This window comes from Eurypyga helias, unplaced genomic scaffold (genome assembly GCF_000690775.1).
Source record: "Eurypyga helias isolate BGI_N326 unplaced genomic scaffold, ASM69077v1 scaffold33325, whole genome shotgun sequence".
Classification (NCBI taxonomy): Eukaryota; Metazoa; Chordata; class Aves; order Eurypygiformes; family Eurypygidae; genus Eurypyga; species Eurypyga helias.
In genome coordinates this window covers 37,621-51,517 of record NW_010251391.1, presented here as the reverse complement: position 1 = coordinate 51,517, position 13,897 = coordinate 37,621, and the positions used below count along the sequence as shown (strand labels likewise).

The 13,897-nt window shown below is 45.2% G+C and overlaps 1 protein-coding gene across 1 annotated transcript in view; it reads left to right on the top strand.

Annotated features, from left to right (window-relative positions):
• Positions 1-13,897, top strand: part of MYO7B (myosin VIIB) — a 45,648-nt gene that overhangs the window by 28,574 nt on the left and 3,177 nt on the right. Inside the window, exons 31-44 of the mRNA XM_010152023.1 lie at positions 749-976; positions 1,414-1,581; positions 2,180-2,297; positions 2,392-2,518; positions 3,242-3,411; positions 4,117-4,298; positions 5,107-5,234; positions 5,795-5,952; positions 6,438-6,591; positions 8,528-8,683; positions 10,929-11,034; positions 11,168-11,281; positions 12,110-12,197; positions 13,344-13,450. Coding sequence (XP_010150325.1) covers positions 749-976; positions 1,414-1,581; positions 2,180-2,297; positions 2,392-2,518; positions 3,242-3,411; positions 4,117-4,298; positions 5,107-5,234; positions 5,795-5,952; positions 6,438-6,591; positions 8,528-8,683; positions 10,929-11,034; positions 11,168-11,281; positions 12,110-12,197; positions 13,344-13,450 — 2,004 coding nt within the window. The remainder of the gene's footprint in view (positions 1-748; positions 977-1,413; positions 1,582-2,179; positions 2,298-2,391; positions 2,519-3,241; positions 3,412-4,116; positions 4,299-5,106; positions 5,235-5,794; positions 5,953-6,437; positions 6,592-8,527; positions 8,684-10,928; positions 11,035-11,167; positions 11,282-12,109; positions 12,198-13,343; positions 13,451-13,897) is intronic.

Sequence of the window (13,897 nt, the reverse complement as noted above, 5' to 3'; positions counted from 1 at the left end):
AAACATTCCCTGCTGCAGGCCTGCCAGGTTTGCTTTGCCAGGTCACCAGTGTCCCTGCTCCCATGCATGGGCAGTGCAGCACCGTGGTCTCGCCCCATGTCCTGGGATCCTACCTGCTTGTCATGCACGCAGCACCGCAGAATGCTGGAGCAGGGTGAAACTACCAGGTTGCACTTGCTGGGCATCTCTGCTCAAAGACTTACTTCCCACCTGCACTGCTGCATATAACATTCTTGTCCTGTGTTACAGCCCCTGTTTTGTGATGTTGAAAGCCAAGCTCCTTGCCAGAGCTGCTGCTGTTAGCTCGCATGCTGGCATTTAGCTGCTTCTTCCCTTTGCTGTTTTTTACAGTGATGCTGTAAAACAGGTATACACAGCAGGATGGCACTGTGGTGCTCAGGGTTAGGCACCAAGAGCAAAGAAATTAATTCAGAGTTGGAATTTTGTTAAGATCACAGCAACACTTGCACATGCACATAAGGGGATGTACGAGGGATAAACAAAGTACAAGGAGACACACAGGAGATTGCAAACCTGAGTTGCTTTGTCTTATCTTCCAACTTACTTTTCCCAATACCATCTCTGTGCATAAAAATACACACATTTATCAAAGTATAACTTGCACATCCATCTGCTTACCTTTTTCAGAGTTTTTCTTGCTGTCAGGAGACCAGGAACTTTGGGTTTGTTGTCCTTCACTCCAGCCCAAAGCAGGCATGCCAGTAAATGCAGTGTCCCGTTGTTGTAGGTCTGGTCACTGGGTGGGGGCCGAGATCATGTCCTGGATGCCATTTCTCAGTGTGAACAGCTAGTGAAGGAGCGGGGCATACATGAACGCAATGCGCCCTGGCGACTCTACTTCCGGAAGGAAATCTTCACCCCTTGGCACAACTCCCAGGAGGACCCTATCAGCACTGATCTCATTTACCACCAGGTCATTCGTGGCATCCGGTTTGGAGAGTACCGTTGTGAGAAGGTGGGTCTCCTTATTCAACCTCCTAATGAGACAAAATCGTATTAACACTTCCTACATCAAAAAGCAAGGAGACGAAGTTTCTAGTGGCTGTGAACAACCCTTCCCTTCTTAAGGAACAGTTCCTGTCCAGGTGATTGTTCCAGATGTCACACCGGCACCTGTAATTAACACTTCTTTTTACCTGCAGCTTTCAGTTCATGTGGCAGCTGGGAGCATGTCCAAAGGGGCAATTTAGGTCTTTTTAAAACATCTTTACTAATAATTTCTTTGATGCTATGACTGTGTGAAGTTCATCTGTCCTTAATCTGGATGACTGTCAAGAGTCATCCAGACAAAAATGGAGAAAACCCATTCCTAACCTGGCTTCAAGGTTGAACAAGGCTAACTGGACTCCATGACATCTCGCGAGGCCTCTTTTAATGCATAATTTGTTACAGGAGGAGGATTTGGTGGAGATAGGTGCAAAATACTGTTACATCCAGTTTGGAGATTCCATCCACAATGAACTTGTGCAGAAGGTGCTACATGACTGTATCCCAGTGAAACAGCTGAAGTCCAAGCCCCTGGAAAAGTGGGTGAGCCTCATAACCTACACACATGCTAAGGTAAGAGGTTTATGTGGTACTGCTGGGTAACCACACTCAAGCACCAGCTTTTGCTTCCTTCACCATTTCCTTTTATGAATAGTCTGTTGAGGGAAGATGGAAAAAGCATCTCAGTTTGTATTCCAAATATCTAATTAAGACTGGAAGAGTGAAGAAGCTTTCCACTCACTCTTCTATATAGGGCTCAACAGGGGTGCAGAACTAAAAAAAATGAATTTAAATCTCTGAACAGAGTATCTTTTAAGGCTCTCTATCTTTCATTTGACAGCTGAGTCAGGATGGGCATGGGATGGAATGATCTGAATGGGTTACATGAATTATTTCCATGGCACCCATGGAAATGACTGTTAGACTCTGACAGACGAGTCAGTGGGGATTTGTGGGAAATTTGGGATCCACATACTTGTGGGCAGCCTCAGCTGCATGTGGCTTGGGCCCCTGGAGTCTGTTTCTGATTCTACTTTCTCCAGGTACCCTCGACACCAGTGATAGCAGAGGGCTGTTGGGAACCTCTGGGACTAGGCCTGCTCTTTATTGTTTACAGATCATGCAAACCAAATTTTACTGAGAAAACCTTGGGTGTGTGTTTATACTGCAGGCCCCATACACACAGGATCGTCTCTCCCGACAGACTGTGAAAGAACAGCTTGTAGATTTTGCTCGCTTTCAGTGGCCTTTGCTTTTTTCACGATTCTTTGAAGTCACTAAGTTTTCAGGTAATGTCTGGAGTCTGGGAGTAGAGAACAGATATAAGATCAACAGAAGAGGACTTTTATAGCATTGGTAAGGAATTTTTTCTGCATTTTTCAGGTCCCAGCTTGCCCAAGAACCACTTTATTGTTGCTGTAAATTGGAAAGGTATCTGCTTCTTGGATGAGTCAGAAAAGCGGCTCCTCGAGCTGGCTTTCCCAGAGATAATTGGCATCCACACCAACAGGTGAGTGCCCCATAAAGGCAAGATCTGAAGAAGGCATCTCTGCCCATATTCAGAAAGGATCTTCCATGTAGGCGGGAGGTGTACTTTCTTTACTGCCCCCCTAGGTGATTTGATCTGAGCCTAGTTCTGGGAAACAGAAAGGGACAAGTTCTGCACAGCCTGAAAAGGAAATACTGAAATGGCTGAATCTTCCCAGCTGGTGGAAGCAAAGCCTGCTCAGTCACAAAGGTGTAAGGAAGCGCAGACATGCGTCGAGACAAGAATGGCCCAAATAACTAACGTGGTTAAGCCATCGTCTGTTGTGCATGCTGGGAGTTTGTATACTTCTTGGGTGTGATGGACCTGAATGGGATAATAAGAGGGTAACCATCGGCTTGCTCAGGGCACACATCTTGCATCAGATCGAGAATAGGGTCTTACATAAACAAAAACCACCTCTGTGAGGACTGTCACAGATGTAATTAGTTGCCCTGTTACTCCGAAAGAAGGGTGTTCTTTTGTCTATAATGAAGCACTTTTTGTGCAAAATGTGGTGGAGTCCACGATGAACCTGAACCACTTCAGTCCTTCACACCTAGCAGCTCATGAGAAGGCAAATTAAGAACTACCAGTACTCACTGCAACGGAGCTGTCTGCAAGCGGTGTAGGTGCCTTGGCTGTGATTGCAGATGGGTCTGTAGGTTTTCCAGGTGCTCTGATAACGAACTGTTGAATAATACATAGGGCAGTGAAGTCATTTGGACAGAGTTGCACTCTCATCACACTTCGTGCCGAGGAGTTTGTCCTGACATCTGTAAATAGCGTTGTCATTGCTGAACTGGTGGTCATGTTCCTGGAAGGACTGAAGAAGAGATCACGATTTGCTGTCGCAATGCATGAGAAAAAATCCCAAGGTAAGTCCTGCAACTTTACTTCTGGGTAGGGAAGAAATCTTGAGAGAACACACAGCACTTATTTGAAAGAGCTCAAAGGGAAGGAGGACAACTTCAGCAAGAGTCCCTTTGCTCCAGGAGGAATGCCTAGTGATCAGCACAGCAGTAGAGAGCACAGGGCAGTGTGATTCAACACCTTTGCATACAAATTACCCTTCCTTCTCCCTTCTACTTCTTCACATGTTTTATTTAGATATTACAGTGTCCAACAACTCAGCCTGCTTATAGGAGAAAGTTGGAGCTGGGCTTGCTGGAAATGCTTTCCAGCAAAGTTTCACAGAGGTGGTAAACTGGAATTTTCTGTGGAATATAGTTGGGTGGAACAAACAAGAGGGGATTAGAACGTAAACATTATCTTCACCTACTTAGAGTTAGTGAGCTTCTTTCCATGCTTTGCTGCCAGTTCTAGACACAAATTCAGCATCTATTTGAATCGAATGGAGTTTTGCCATTGCCCTCAGAGGATCAAAATCGGCCTGTCAGAGGAAACTTAGGTGATTTCTCTCAAGTGTTACTGGATAATTAGCTCTATTTACACAAGTCACTTTCTACTGCAAATTGAGTTCAGGCCTTCAAAATACAATTCCCTTGTCTTTCACACTGCAATCCCTTTGCACTTTCTTGGACTGTCAAGCCTGAACAGTACTCCCTTATTCTGTTCTCCAGACGACCCTGCCATCCTGTCATTCAAGAAGGGAGACTTGCTAATCTTCACTGAAGACAAAAGGCTGGATGCAAACTCTGGCTGGATCTGTGCCCAGAATGAAAGGACAGGGAAAACAGGGAATGTATTTTTGGAAGAGATCTACATAATTCCTTCTCTCACAAAACCCTCTAGTCAAGTTCTGGTAAGAAAAGCTAAACACCCCCTTTGAAAAGACTGGAAGATAAATGATAATAACACTGTTAAATATGATTACATTTATAACTGGAAGTTAATTGTTCCTCCAAAGTCAGATGAGTTCTATGCCTCCCACTGAATCATTTCATTCTGTCCTGTCTGAAAACAAAACTAAACTTAGCCCGATCTCTAAGGAGAAAACTGCACTTGCACGAAAGCAATGACTTTCAAAAAAAACCCGTCAGCTCACCATTAGGGATTTCAGTGCCTGGAATTGGTCACAATTAATGAAAAATGGGTGTGCCATTGAAAGTTTCTGTATTCACACTGGACTTGATTGGTGATCATACACTATGTGTCAAGGGAAGATCTAAGTGCAGCAGGTTACTTTAAAAGAATATGCTATCTGAGGGAGTCAAGGTTTCCAATTGATCACACTGTTTGCTAATAAGTTTACTTTTAGTTCTGGAGACTCAGTGTATTGGATACTGTCCTAACAAGTAAAAAGCTGAAAAAGTGAGGGGGAAACACACCAGTGATAAGCAGGTGCATTTTTAACAAGTTTTGTGCTTTGGATAATCACACACATTTTGATAGTCACTACTGTTGGGTCTATGGAAATTACTTCCTGGAGTTGACTACTCCCAAGTCTTTCACCTGCATCTTTGAAGATGCTGCTTAGGGGACAGGTCTCCTGCAGCACAGAGCACTCAAGCTTAGTATATACCACCTGTGCATATACACGGAGTAACACTTGGCAATACGTGCAGAGACCTGTGTCCCTGTGATGTCCCAACATGTCTGTGTCATTCCAGAGTTTGCTGATGATGTCTCCAGACCAGAGGAGGACAGCTTCACAGAACTCCTGCATGGATGAACCTGATGAAGAGGATTTCAAAATGAAGCCTTACACCCTGGAGGAGTTCTCCTACGAACACTTCAGGTAAAGCTCTCTGGTACAGCGTGCACCCTAGGAAAGTTCTAGTTGATCTGTAGTGGTTCTTAAAACCTAGGATGTAACAGCATCTCCCATTTCTGATTGGGTTTCTTCTCTTTGTTCCCTGTAATGAAGTGTGACTTTGGACATGCAGAGATTCTGGCACACGGCCTGCTCATATCTTTTGTCTGCAGAAATGCAAAGGGAAGGGTAGAAGAACCCCAGCTGGACTTTCTTCTTTCCAGCAGGCCCTATTCTTACTTCTCATCCCTCCTTCAGCACTTACCAGCTAGCTGTGGTATGCAACATCTCAGGCCTCAGAAAGTAAGGGAAAAATTAATCTTGTAAAACGTCTCTTCTTTTTGAAGGCCTTCTCCCTTATGGATCTAAAAGAATATATATTTTCCTGTTCTTGTTGACCTGCATAATCAAAGGAGATGAGAGATCACTGTTTTGGGAAAGAACATGCCTAGATATAAGTCTCGGTGATGATGATCTCTTGTATTATTATTTCATAGCAATACTGATCCAGAAATTTTGTATTGCCTGCACTTGTCTTCATTCAGGACTCCTGAGAAGGAATCCATCAGCAAAGCTGTTCTCCAGAAATCCCGCGGGCGCAGTCAACTGTGGGCACACTCTAAGGAGCCCTTGAAACAGCCCTTGCTGAAGACAGCATGCACAGACCCTGATCTTCGGGACTTGGCTTGTCAGGCCTTCATTGATATCCTTTCACTCTTCCCTTTAGGACCTGAGGACACTCAGGGGAAGGAAGAGCTTCCACTAAACTCACTTCCATTGAGATAATACCACATCCACATTACAGGGGATATATTTACATCAAGGTGGGGGGTATCAACTCTGCACAACTTAGCATTATTTCCCTTTTCTACAGGGGAAGGGTTCCTATTCCCTCCCAATGCTCCATAATTCCTGATGGCTCACTTAACTGAAAATGTGGCTTTAGGACTGAGTGAGGTTCACTGCATAAACCCAGAGCAAGCAGCTAATACAGTACAAATCACAGCCAAGCAGTGACTGCTGCATAGGAAAAGGGGGTAAGGAACAGGCAGGGAATATGTTCCAGACTCTCCTCCCAGTTATTTTTTTCTTAGACATCAGCAGAGTCACTAACAAGTTAGGATCCAGGCAAGACTTCCCATTTACCTTCCAGAACTGGCCTGCCTTTGTCCTTAACAGCACATTCACCCATCATGAAGTTCATGGGAGACTATCCCTCAAAACAGGCACACTCCTCTGTGGAAGTCACTGACCAGATATTTGTAGCAGCCATCCAGGAAGAGGTCCTGCGAGATGAGATCTACTGTCAGATCATGAAGCAACTGACTGAGAACCGAAACAGGTACTCACTCACCTGTGTGCAAACACCCTGCTTCTTCAGAGCTGGGGCTCAAGTGCAGGTGGTGAGCAACACCTGTGATGGGGTGGGGGCAGAGGGGAAGGATGGCCAAAGGTTGGAGTGAGACCTTCCCTTCCCCCTTTTCCCAGGCAGTGCTGGGGGACTCACCCTTGCAGAGCACTCAGGACCGCTGATGGCAGTAATAGGCCACAGAGCAGGACTGTTACTTGTCTCCCTTGGGCTGCTTTGCTCCCATCAGCATTCAGTGCTTGTCTCTGCAGTATGGTGTGAGGCTGGCAAGGCATTACTGAAGCCCTCTTACTCCCAAGGCAGCCTGTGGAGAAAATAACGGCACTGCAAAGAGTTCTTATATGTTTTCAGTGACTGCACTGACAGCCCTCCATTTGTTCTAAGTTTCCCAGTGACATTATTTCTCTCCTGTAAGCACGTAGTTCACACTACATCTTTTACGACCATTGAATCCTTTTGAGTAGTTATATTAATTAGGTTACACAACTGGCTTGCAGAACAGGTTGGTTATACAGGCCCCTGCCCATGCATAAGTCTCTGAAACAGGCTGGTGTTTACTTCCCCACTCATAAAATTACCATCTGACCTACTTCCAGAGGAACTGAATTGCAAAAAGAAGCTTAAAATACTAATTATTAACAAAACAGTTTGTTTCTATCTGCACTGTGTTACTGCAGAAGTCAGAGAAGGAACTTCTATTTGTTTAAATTTTTTCTTACTATTCCAAAAATATGAAACTTAGTGGAGCTTCTACCGTGAGTGTAGCTATTAAATGGTAAATTCCCTTGCCTGCAGTAAATCTTACAGGCTACTTCACACATAGTCTGTAACCATGGTGCCAGTGTCATGCCCGATGTACTCTAACAATTTAGTCCTGTGGGTCATTCACTGTTCTGAGAGGAATCACTGACGTGGAAAACACAATGCTTGAAAGGTGGCCATTTCCATATATTTTCATTAGAACAGCCAGATTAACAAATCTTTCATCCTTGCCAGGCTACTGCCCTGTGGGCCATGTCATGGTCTCACATACACACAAACACTACTGATCTATAGAGTATAAATAGTATTAAAATAGTGTATCTTCCTCTGCAAAATTAGAAAAGTAAATGGGAATAAAGAAGCCAGGAGCTCTTTATTCATCAGTCTGGTGCCCATTCAAAGGTAGACCTGCTGGCTTTCCCAATCAAAACCACTTCACACAATTTAGCATTTCAGAGCAATCCCTGGGACATTGCTGAAGTGTGTTCTGCTCCTGGCTTTGAAGGTAGAATGATGAGCACCTCCTGGCTGCACAGCCTTTCTTATCGGTGAGACGCCAGGAGAGCTTTGACAGGCAGATTTCACAGGTCCAGAGGCTGGAGGAACTGGCTTTCTGCCTGAAAATTGTACAGACTTGATGTGGAGTTGTGAAGAACTGTAACTACCTCGTTACACAATGCCACCTACCTGCTCATTATTCAGAGCAGGAGCGCGCGTAAGGGAAAGCCAATTACCAGCACAGCGCGCATGCTCCAAGCAACGCTGGCTAGCACAGAGGGCAGGTGAATAGCTGATAAAGCACAATCCAAATGCGTGTGAGCTTGAACAGCAAAATTGACAGTGGCTGTCCAAGAGGATGGCACCGGGGACACTGCTGCCAAGATGGCTCTTAAACTGGAGCTTATATTTATTCATGAGATTTGCAACTGTCATGAATATTTATCAGCCAGGATTTAGCATTGTTTTCACATACAGGCTGCACAAAAGACGTCTGCCGGATCCCGTGTGAAGGCTCTGTTGATTTGCAGTGCCCTGCTGAATGGCACAAAATACCATGAAGGGGGTGTTTCTCTGCCCTATAGCTGGTGTGTAGTCAAACAAAGAATTCTGCGTGGCTATCGCAGAACCGTTTGCTCTGTGCTGACAGGTACAGCGTGACCAAGGGCTGGCAGCTCCTTTGGCTCTGCACTGGCCTGTTCCCACCCAGCAAGTCCCTGCTGAAACATGCCCAGAAGTTCATGGAGACACGTCAGAAAGAAACACTCGCCCTGGAGTGCAGTCGGAGGATTCAGACAGTGATGAGGTAAGCGACCCGGCAAAGAGCCAGCTCAAAGTGTTCAAAAATCATGAATCAGGTGCCAAAAACACATGGGCTGAAATATTGAGACCCTTACTTCCCATTCTTTCTTTACATCATTTTTAATTCTCTTGCGGGCTTTGAACCTCTAAGAGAGGTCTGTGTGAGTTTCACTTTTTTCTTTCACGGAGTTAGCAACATTTTAAAAGTTCAGCATCACACATAATCACTTGATTCCCAGAGCTGGGTGTTTCAAACATCCTAAAGGGCACACAGCTTGAAATGAAATGCTGGGTTGTCATTGATGAGGTCCTGACCTTGCTCCTTTGGTGAGGCAGCATGTCCTTCTCCCACTTAAACGTGCCTGAGGATTAGTTCTGAGTTTGCTGATTCTCAGTAGCACAGATCTGCACACATGCAGCTAAAACTGCTGGGTTTTACTCATAGTGGGGTGGCACCACCGAAGTCACTGACATCTGCAGAGTGCTGATGTGGCTCTGTTGGTTTCTGATGGTGAAGCAAAGCAGATCCATGCTGGGAAGAGAGGATCAACACAATCAATTCCTATTCTTTGAAGAAACCCAAATCAGCATAAGCCCTGACACACAGCTCTCACAGCAAGGCACTTGTCAGTCTGCTAGGCATCCCCCCAGTCCTGGTGAGGGTTGAAGCAACAAGGCCTCCAAACCACAGTGCTTCCTGAGCTTCTGAATGACTTGGTAGTGTAACAAAAGTGGCACAATCAGAGAGAGTGGAAGGGCTACCAGGATTTCAGGAAGGATCAACTGAACTGGGGTAACGGGTATAAATTGAAATCAGGGAGGTTTAGATTAGATACCAGGAAGAAGTTCTTCCCGTAGAGGGTGGGGAGGCACTGGAACAGGTTGCCCAGAGAAGCTGTGGATGCCCCATCCCTGGAAGTGTTCAAGGCCAGGCTGGATGTGGCTTTGAGCGGCCTGGTCTAGTGCAAGGTGTCCCTGTCCATGGCAGGGGGGTTGGAACTAGATGATCTTTAAGGTCCCTGCCAACCCAAACCATTCTGTGATTCTATGATTCTATGAACTGTAAGGGGAAGTTTTCCCTAAGTTCCTCCAGGCACTGGAATTACCTCGCAGCCTATATTGCAGCCCTGCCTCTGGTCTGAGGCCTGTGGGTCAGGCTTAAGGGGAATGCTAACACAGTGCTACCCCTTGCAGAAGCTGTCCCTTGCAGTGGATAGGTTTTGGCACTACAGGGGAAATGTCACTGCACACTGAACTCGTCTTTGAAGTGCCTGAAAAATGCATGGTGAGGAATGCTATTAATTGCTTTGTCTATGGAGAAGAATGAAAAATTCCTGACTCCCTATATCATGTGCTATTCATGCTCTAAGCCCCGCTGAGCTGTACAGAGCTTCTTTAGAATGGGGAAACAGGAAGGGAAAAGCAGAACGGGCTGTTTGAGAGGAGAATTCTATCTGCTAAACTCCCCCAGCTCTGGAGCCTGAGGAAGAGGCACAAAGACAAATGTTTTTTTCTAAGAGCATTATATTTTCTTAAGATTAAACCTGTACCTGCTCTGGATTGGATAGGATAGGATAGCCCATAAGCTACCGTATGCAAAATCTCCAAATAGCCTGCTCTGTGCCACTAAGGGCAGCCCCAGAACATAATGTGGTAGATTTGTCCTCACATTTACTGTCTCAAGGGGTTTGCATGACTCAGACTGCAGGGCAGTTCCCTTGCTTTAAAAGGCAGCTCTGCTCTGAGGTATGATTTCAAAGCCCTGGATTGTACAGCTGAAGTGCCTCTTGAGTCAGTGATTACGTGCCAGCTCTTGTATAAAATGTGATGCTTCTAGCAGCCCTCCAAACTTTTCTGGTACTTGCCTCCTGAGCAACTCATTTTGTAGCTGAAGGCCTATCTTGTTGCTGATGCAAGAATTAAGTAAAATGTATTTCTCCTTGTGGCCACTATCTTCACACTTCAAGTAACAGTAAGGAAAAATGCTGTGAATACATAGAAGGGGTAATGGTACTGGCTGGGAAGGTGCCTTTTTCATGTGACCTTGCAGTGCAGAACACTTTTAATATACATGCTAATAAGACCCTCAGTTTCTTGCTGTTAATCCACTGATTTGCACTGGGGTGAAGGTCCATTGGAGCCTGCCCCACTGCACAGTACTAGCATTTTGGATGGAGTCTGTTGTTCAGCTCCTTAAAGATTAAACATCCAGCACTGATCTCTCTTGCGATGGTGGTGGCATTTTCCAGGAATGGCTCCAGGAAGTGGGCACCTCATCCTGTGGAGGTTGAGGCCATCTTACAGAACAACACTAAGATCTCACACAAGATTTGCTTCCCCAATGAAACAGAACAGGTGAGAACTTACTTGATTTCCCAGACTTGACCATTTTCCCAGTCATGATGTGTTCGTGCAGGAACATTTCAAGACTTTCAGTGTTCTTAGTTCTTCCTCTCCTCTGTCTAACAAGAGTCTTGCTGTCTCGTAGTCATTTGATGTGGGAACAAACACCAAAATCCGGACTCTGTGTCAGAACATTGCTTCCAAATTGCAGCTGAGCTCCTGGGAAGGTTTCAGCCTTTTTGTGAAGATTGCAGACAAGGTAACTCTTCTTGATTACAGCGGGGTAGCCAAACTCCCCCTCCTCTCTTACTTATTTACCAGAGCACCTAAAAGCTATATATGAAGCTAAGCAACAGAGCAGGCCATTACTGTTTCTGTCTTACTGAGGGGATACAACCTAGGCTCAAACTTTTAGCACCTGACATTTTCATTCTCTTGAAGGGGCTGGAGAGGCAGGGTTTCTACCAGTCTACTGAAGACAACAGGCATTCTTGGAGCTGCTGGGGTGGTAGCAAATTGCATGTTGCATACTGATGGATTCAGGCCTTTCACACTCTGGCTTTGCCCAGGAGATGTGCTGCACGTGGACAGTACCCACTAGTGTAAGGGAGAGCTGTGGCTGACCAGCACCAGCCGATTGCTCTCTAGTTTCTCAGAAGCTTGCTTTGCCTGAGCTGAAGCTTGGGGTGGCTACCTTGCTGAGAGGTCCCTTCTCTCTGGAGCTGCGATCAAGGCAAAAAGAGCACTGAGTAAGCACAGGAAGGTTTTGATGTACTGCATTCCTGAAAAGAGCAACCAATGTTTCACAAAGAAGAGATGGCTAAGAATAAGGTTCTTGAGCATCTTCAGCTTGACTTCAATAAGAAGATGCAATAAAAATCCCCATATGAAATGTAAATAATTTGAGCCTTCCTCCTGCTATTTCTCTACTTCTTACCCTTGCCTGTCTTTCCTGCTGTAATTGGGCTCTCTCATGGTAGACAGGGAAGGAAAATTCATCCTGATACTTGGGTATGTTGACACAGGCAGTATTCTATATGATGTGATAATCCCTCCTTTCCCCCCTTCACTGCTTGGCTTCTTCCAGGTGATCAGTCAGAATGAAGCAGACTACTTCTTTGACTCACTAAGGCAGGTGACAGACTGGAACAGGAGGAACAAACCAGGGAAAGATGGTAAGGAGAAGGCCAGCATAACAAGAAGCTGCATGAGATGCTGTGTTGAACTGGGGGAACAGCAAATTTATCCAGTAGGATTTACTCCCTCTCGGGAAGTGTGTGGCAGAGCCTTATTAGATCATTTTTGTTTGTACATACATGGTTACTGCCTGCACCAGCAGTAAGATCCAGTGACCTGATGCAGCCAAGCACTGGCTATCAGAAACACCAGAACACTGGGGGCAGGGGGGAGGAAATTCCAGAAATTTTAAATTGGTACCAAAGATTTTTTTGACCTGCTGCATCCAAAACAGACAGCTGGATGCACAGAAGTTAAATAGGCCGATACTCTTCACAGTCCAAGGCTCAAGCAGTACCAGATCAGGTATCAGCCAACACATCTAAATAGGAACTTTACAAAGTGTCACTCGCATTCCTTTTAGATAATTGCCTGGTGGTACCAAAGAACAAGTGCTGTTGCCAGGGGAACACTTGTTAAACAACATAACACCAATGACAGCAATCCTTTGCACTTCAGCCCCATGTATAACATTCATTTTGTAAACTACATTGAACTCAAACTCCACTCAAATTTCACATTTGTTTATCCTGACCTTTGCTTATTTCAGGACAGCTTGAGGTTCAACTTCCTGAAGCACTGTCTATGTATCACACTATATATTGCACTATTTACATATCTAAGACTTTCTAACTTCTCTCTTCTCCCCACAGCTGATACAGCTGCTAGGAGCTCTAAAAATCACAGCATGAAGATGTGGGTGCACTAATGCACGATTCATTGCTGTAAACACAGCCATCAGGGAGTGTACCTGCATCCCTATAACAGAACCAGGTGTGCTGCACATCCACAGGCAGCTGTCATGAGCACCAAGAAATAACAGGCACTCGCATTGCCAGCACCTTCAGCTTCCTCCTCCATCTCTGAATAGCCTGCACCTTAGATCATTACAGGATCAGTGCCCAGGAACTGATAATTCATCACTTCCTCAGTCACCTAAAGTGGCCTTTTGTACCTTTTTGTTAGTAATTTTGTTTGTTACTATTAAAACCAGAATTACATTTCTGAAGAAACTCACAAGCCATCTAAAACCTGCAGAACTCTGCAGTGATACAGAGCTTACTAACAAGATGTTGTTTCCTTAGGGGCTACTATGTCTGTGGCTTATGAGGTGTACTTCATGAGAAAGCTGTGGCTGAATGTAACTCCTGGGAAGGATCTGAAAGCTGATTCCATTTTTCATTACCATCAGGTAACCAGCTCCTTAAAGCATAAATACAACAGTAGGCAACGTGATCTAAGAAATACTCCTGAGAAAGTAAGCCTGCTGGAGTATTACTGTCTCCCTCACCAATGCCTGCATTATAGAGCCTCCAGAGGAATGCCTGGAGGGCACAGTTCAGCCTCAGGAGCAGATTTACTTCTCAGAGTGTTCGCACCTCAGCTATATTGTTTGTGGTAGGATCACAGCTCCCTTACCTAATTGTTCCTTGTCTTGCTCCATAATTGTGTGGAGAATCACAGAATGGTTTGGGTAGGAAAGGACCTTTAGAGATCATCCAGACAACTTCCAGGAGTCAAAAGTTCTTGGGACATCCTTGGACTCTGTTTGGCAAGACTCACATCCTGACCTCACAACTTTAGAATGCATAAGTCAGTGTTTGCTTCAGCCCGTTCTGTCTGGATTCAGAACTGATCT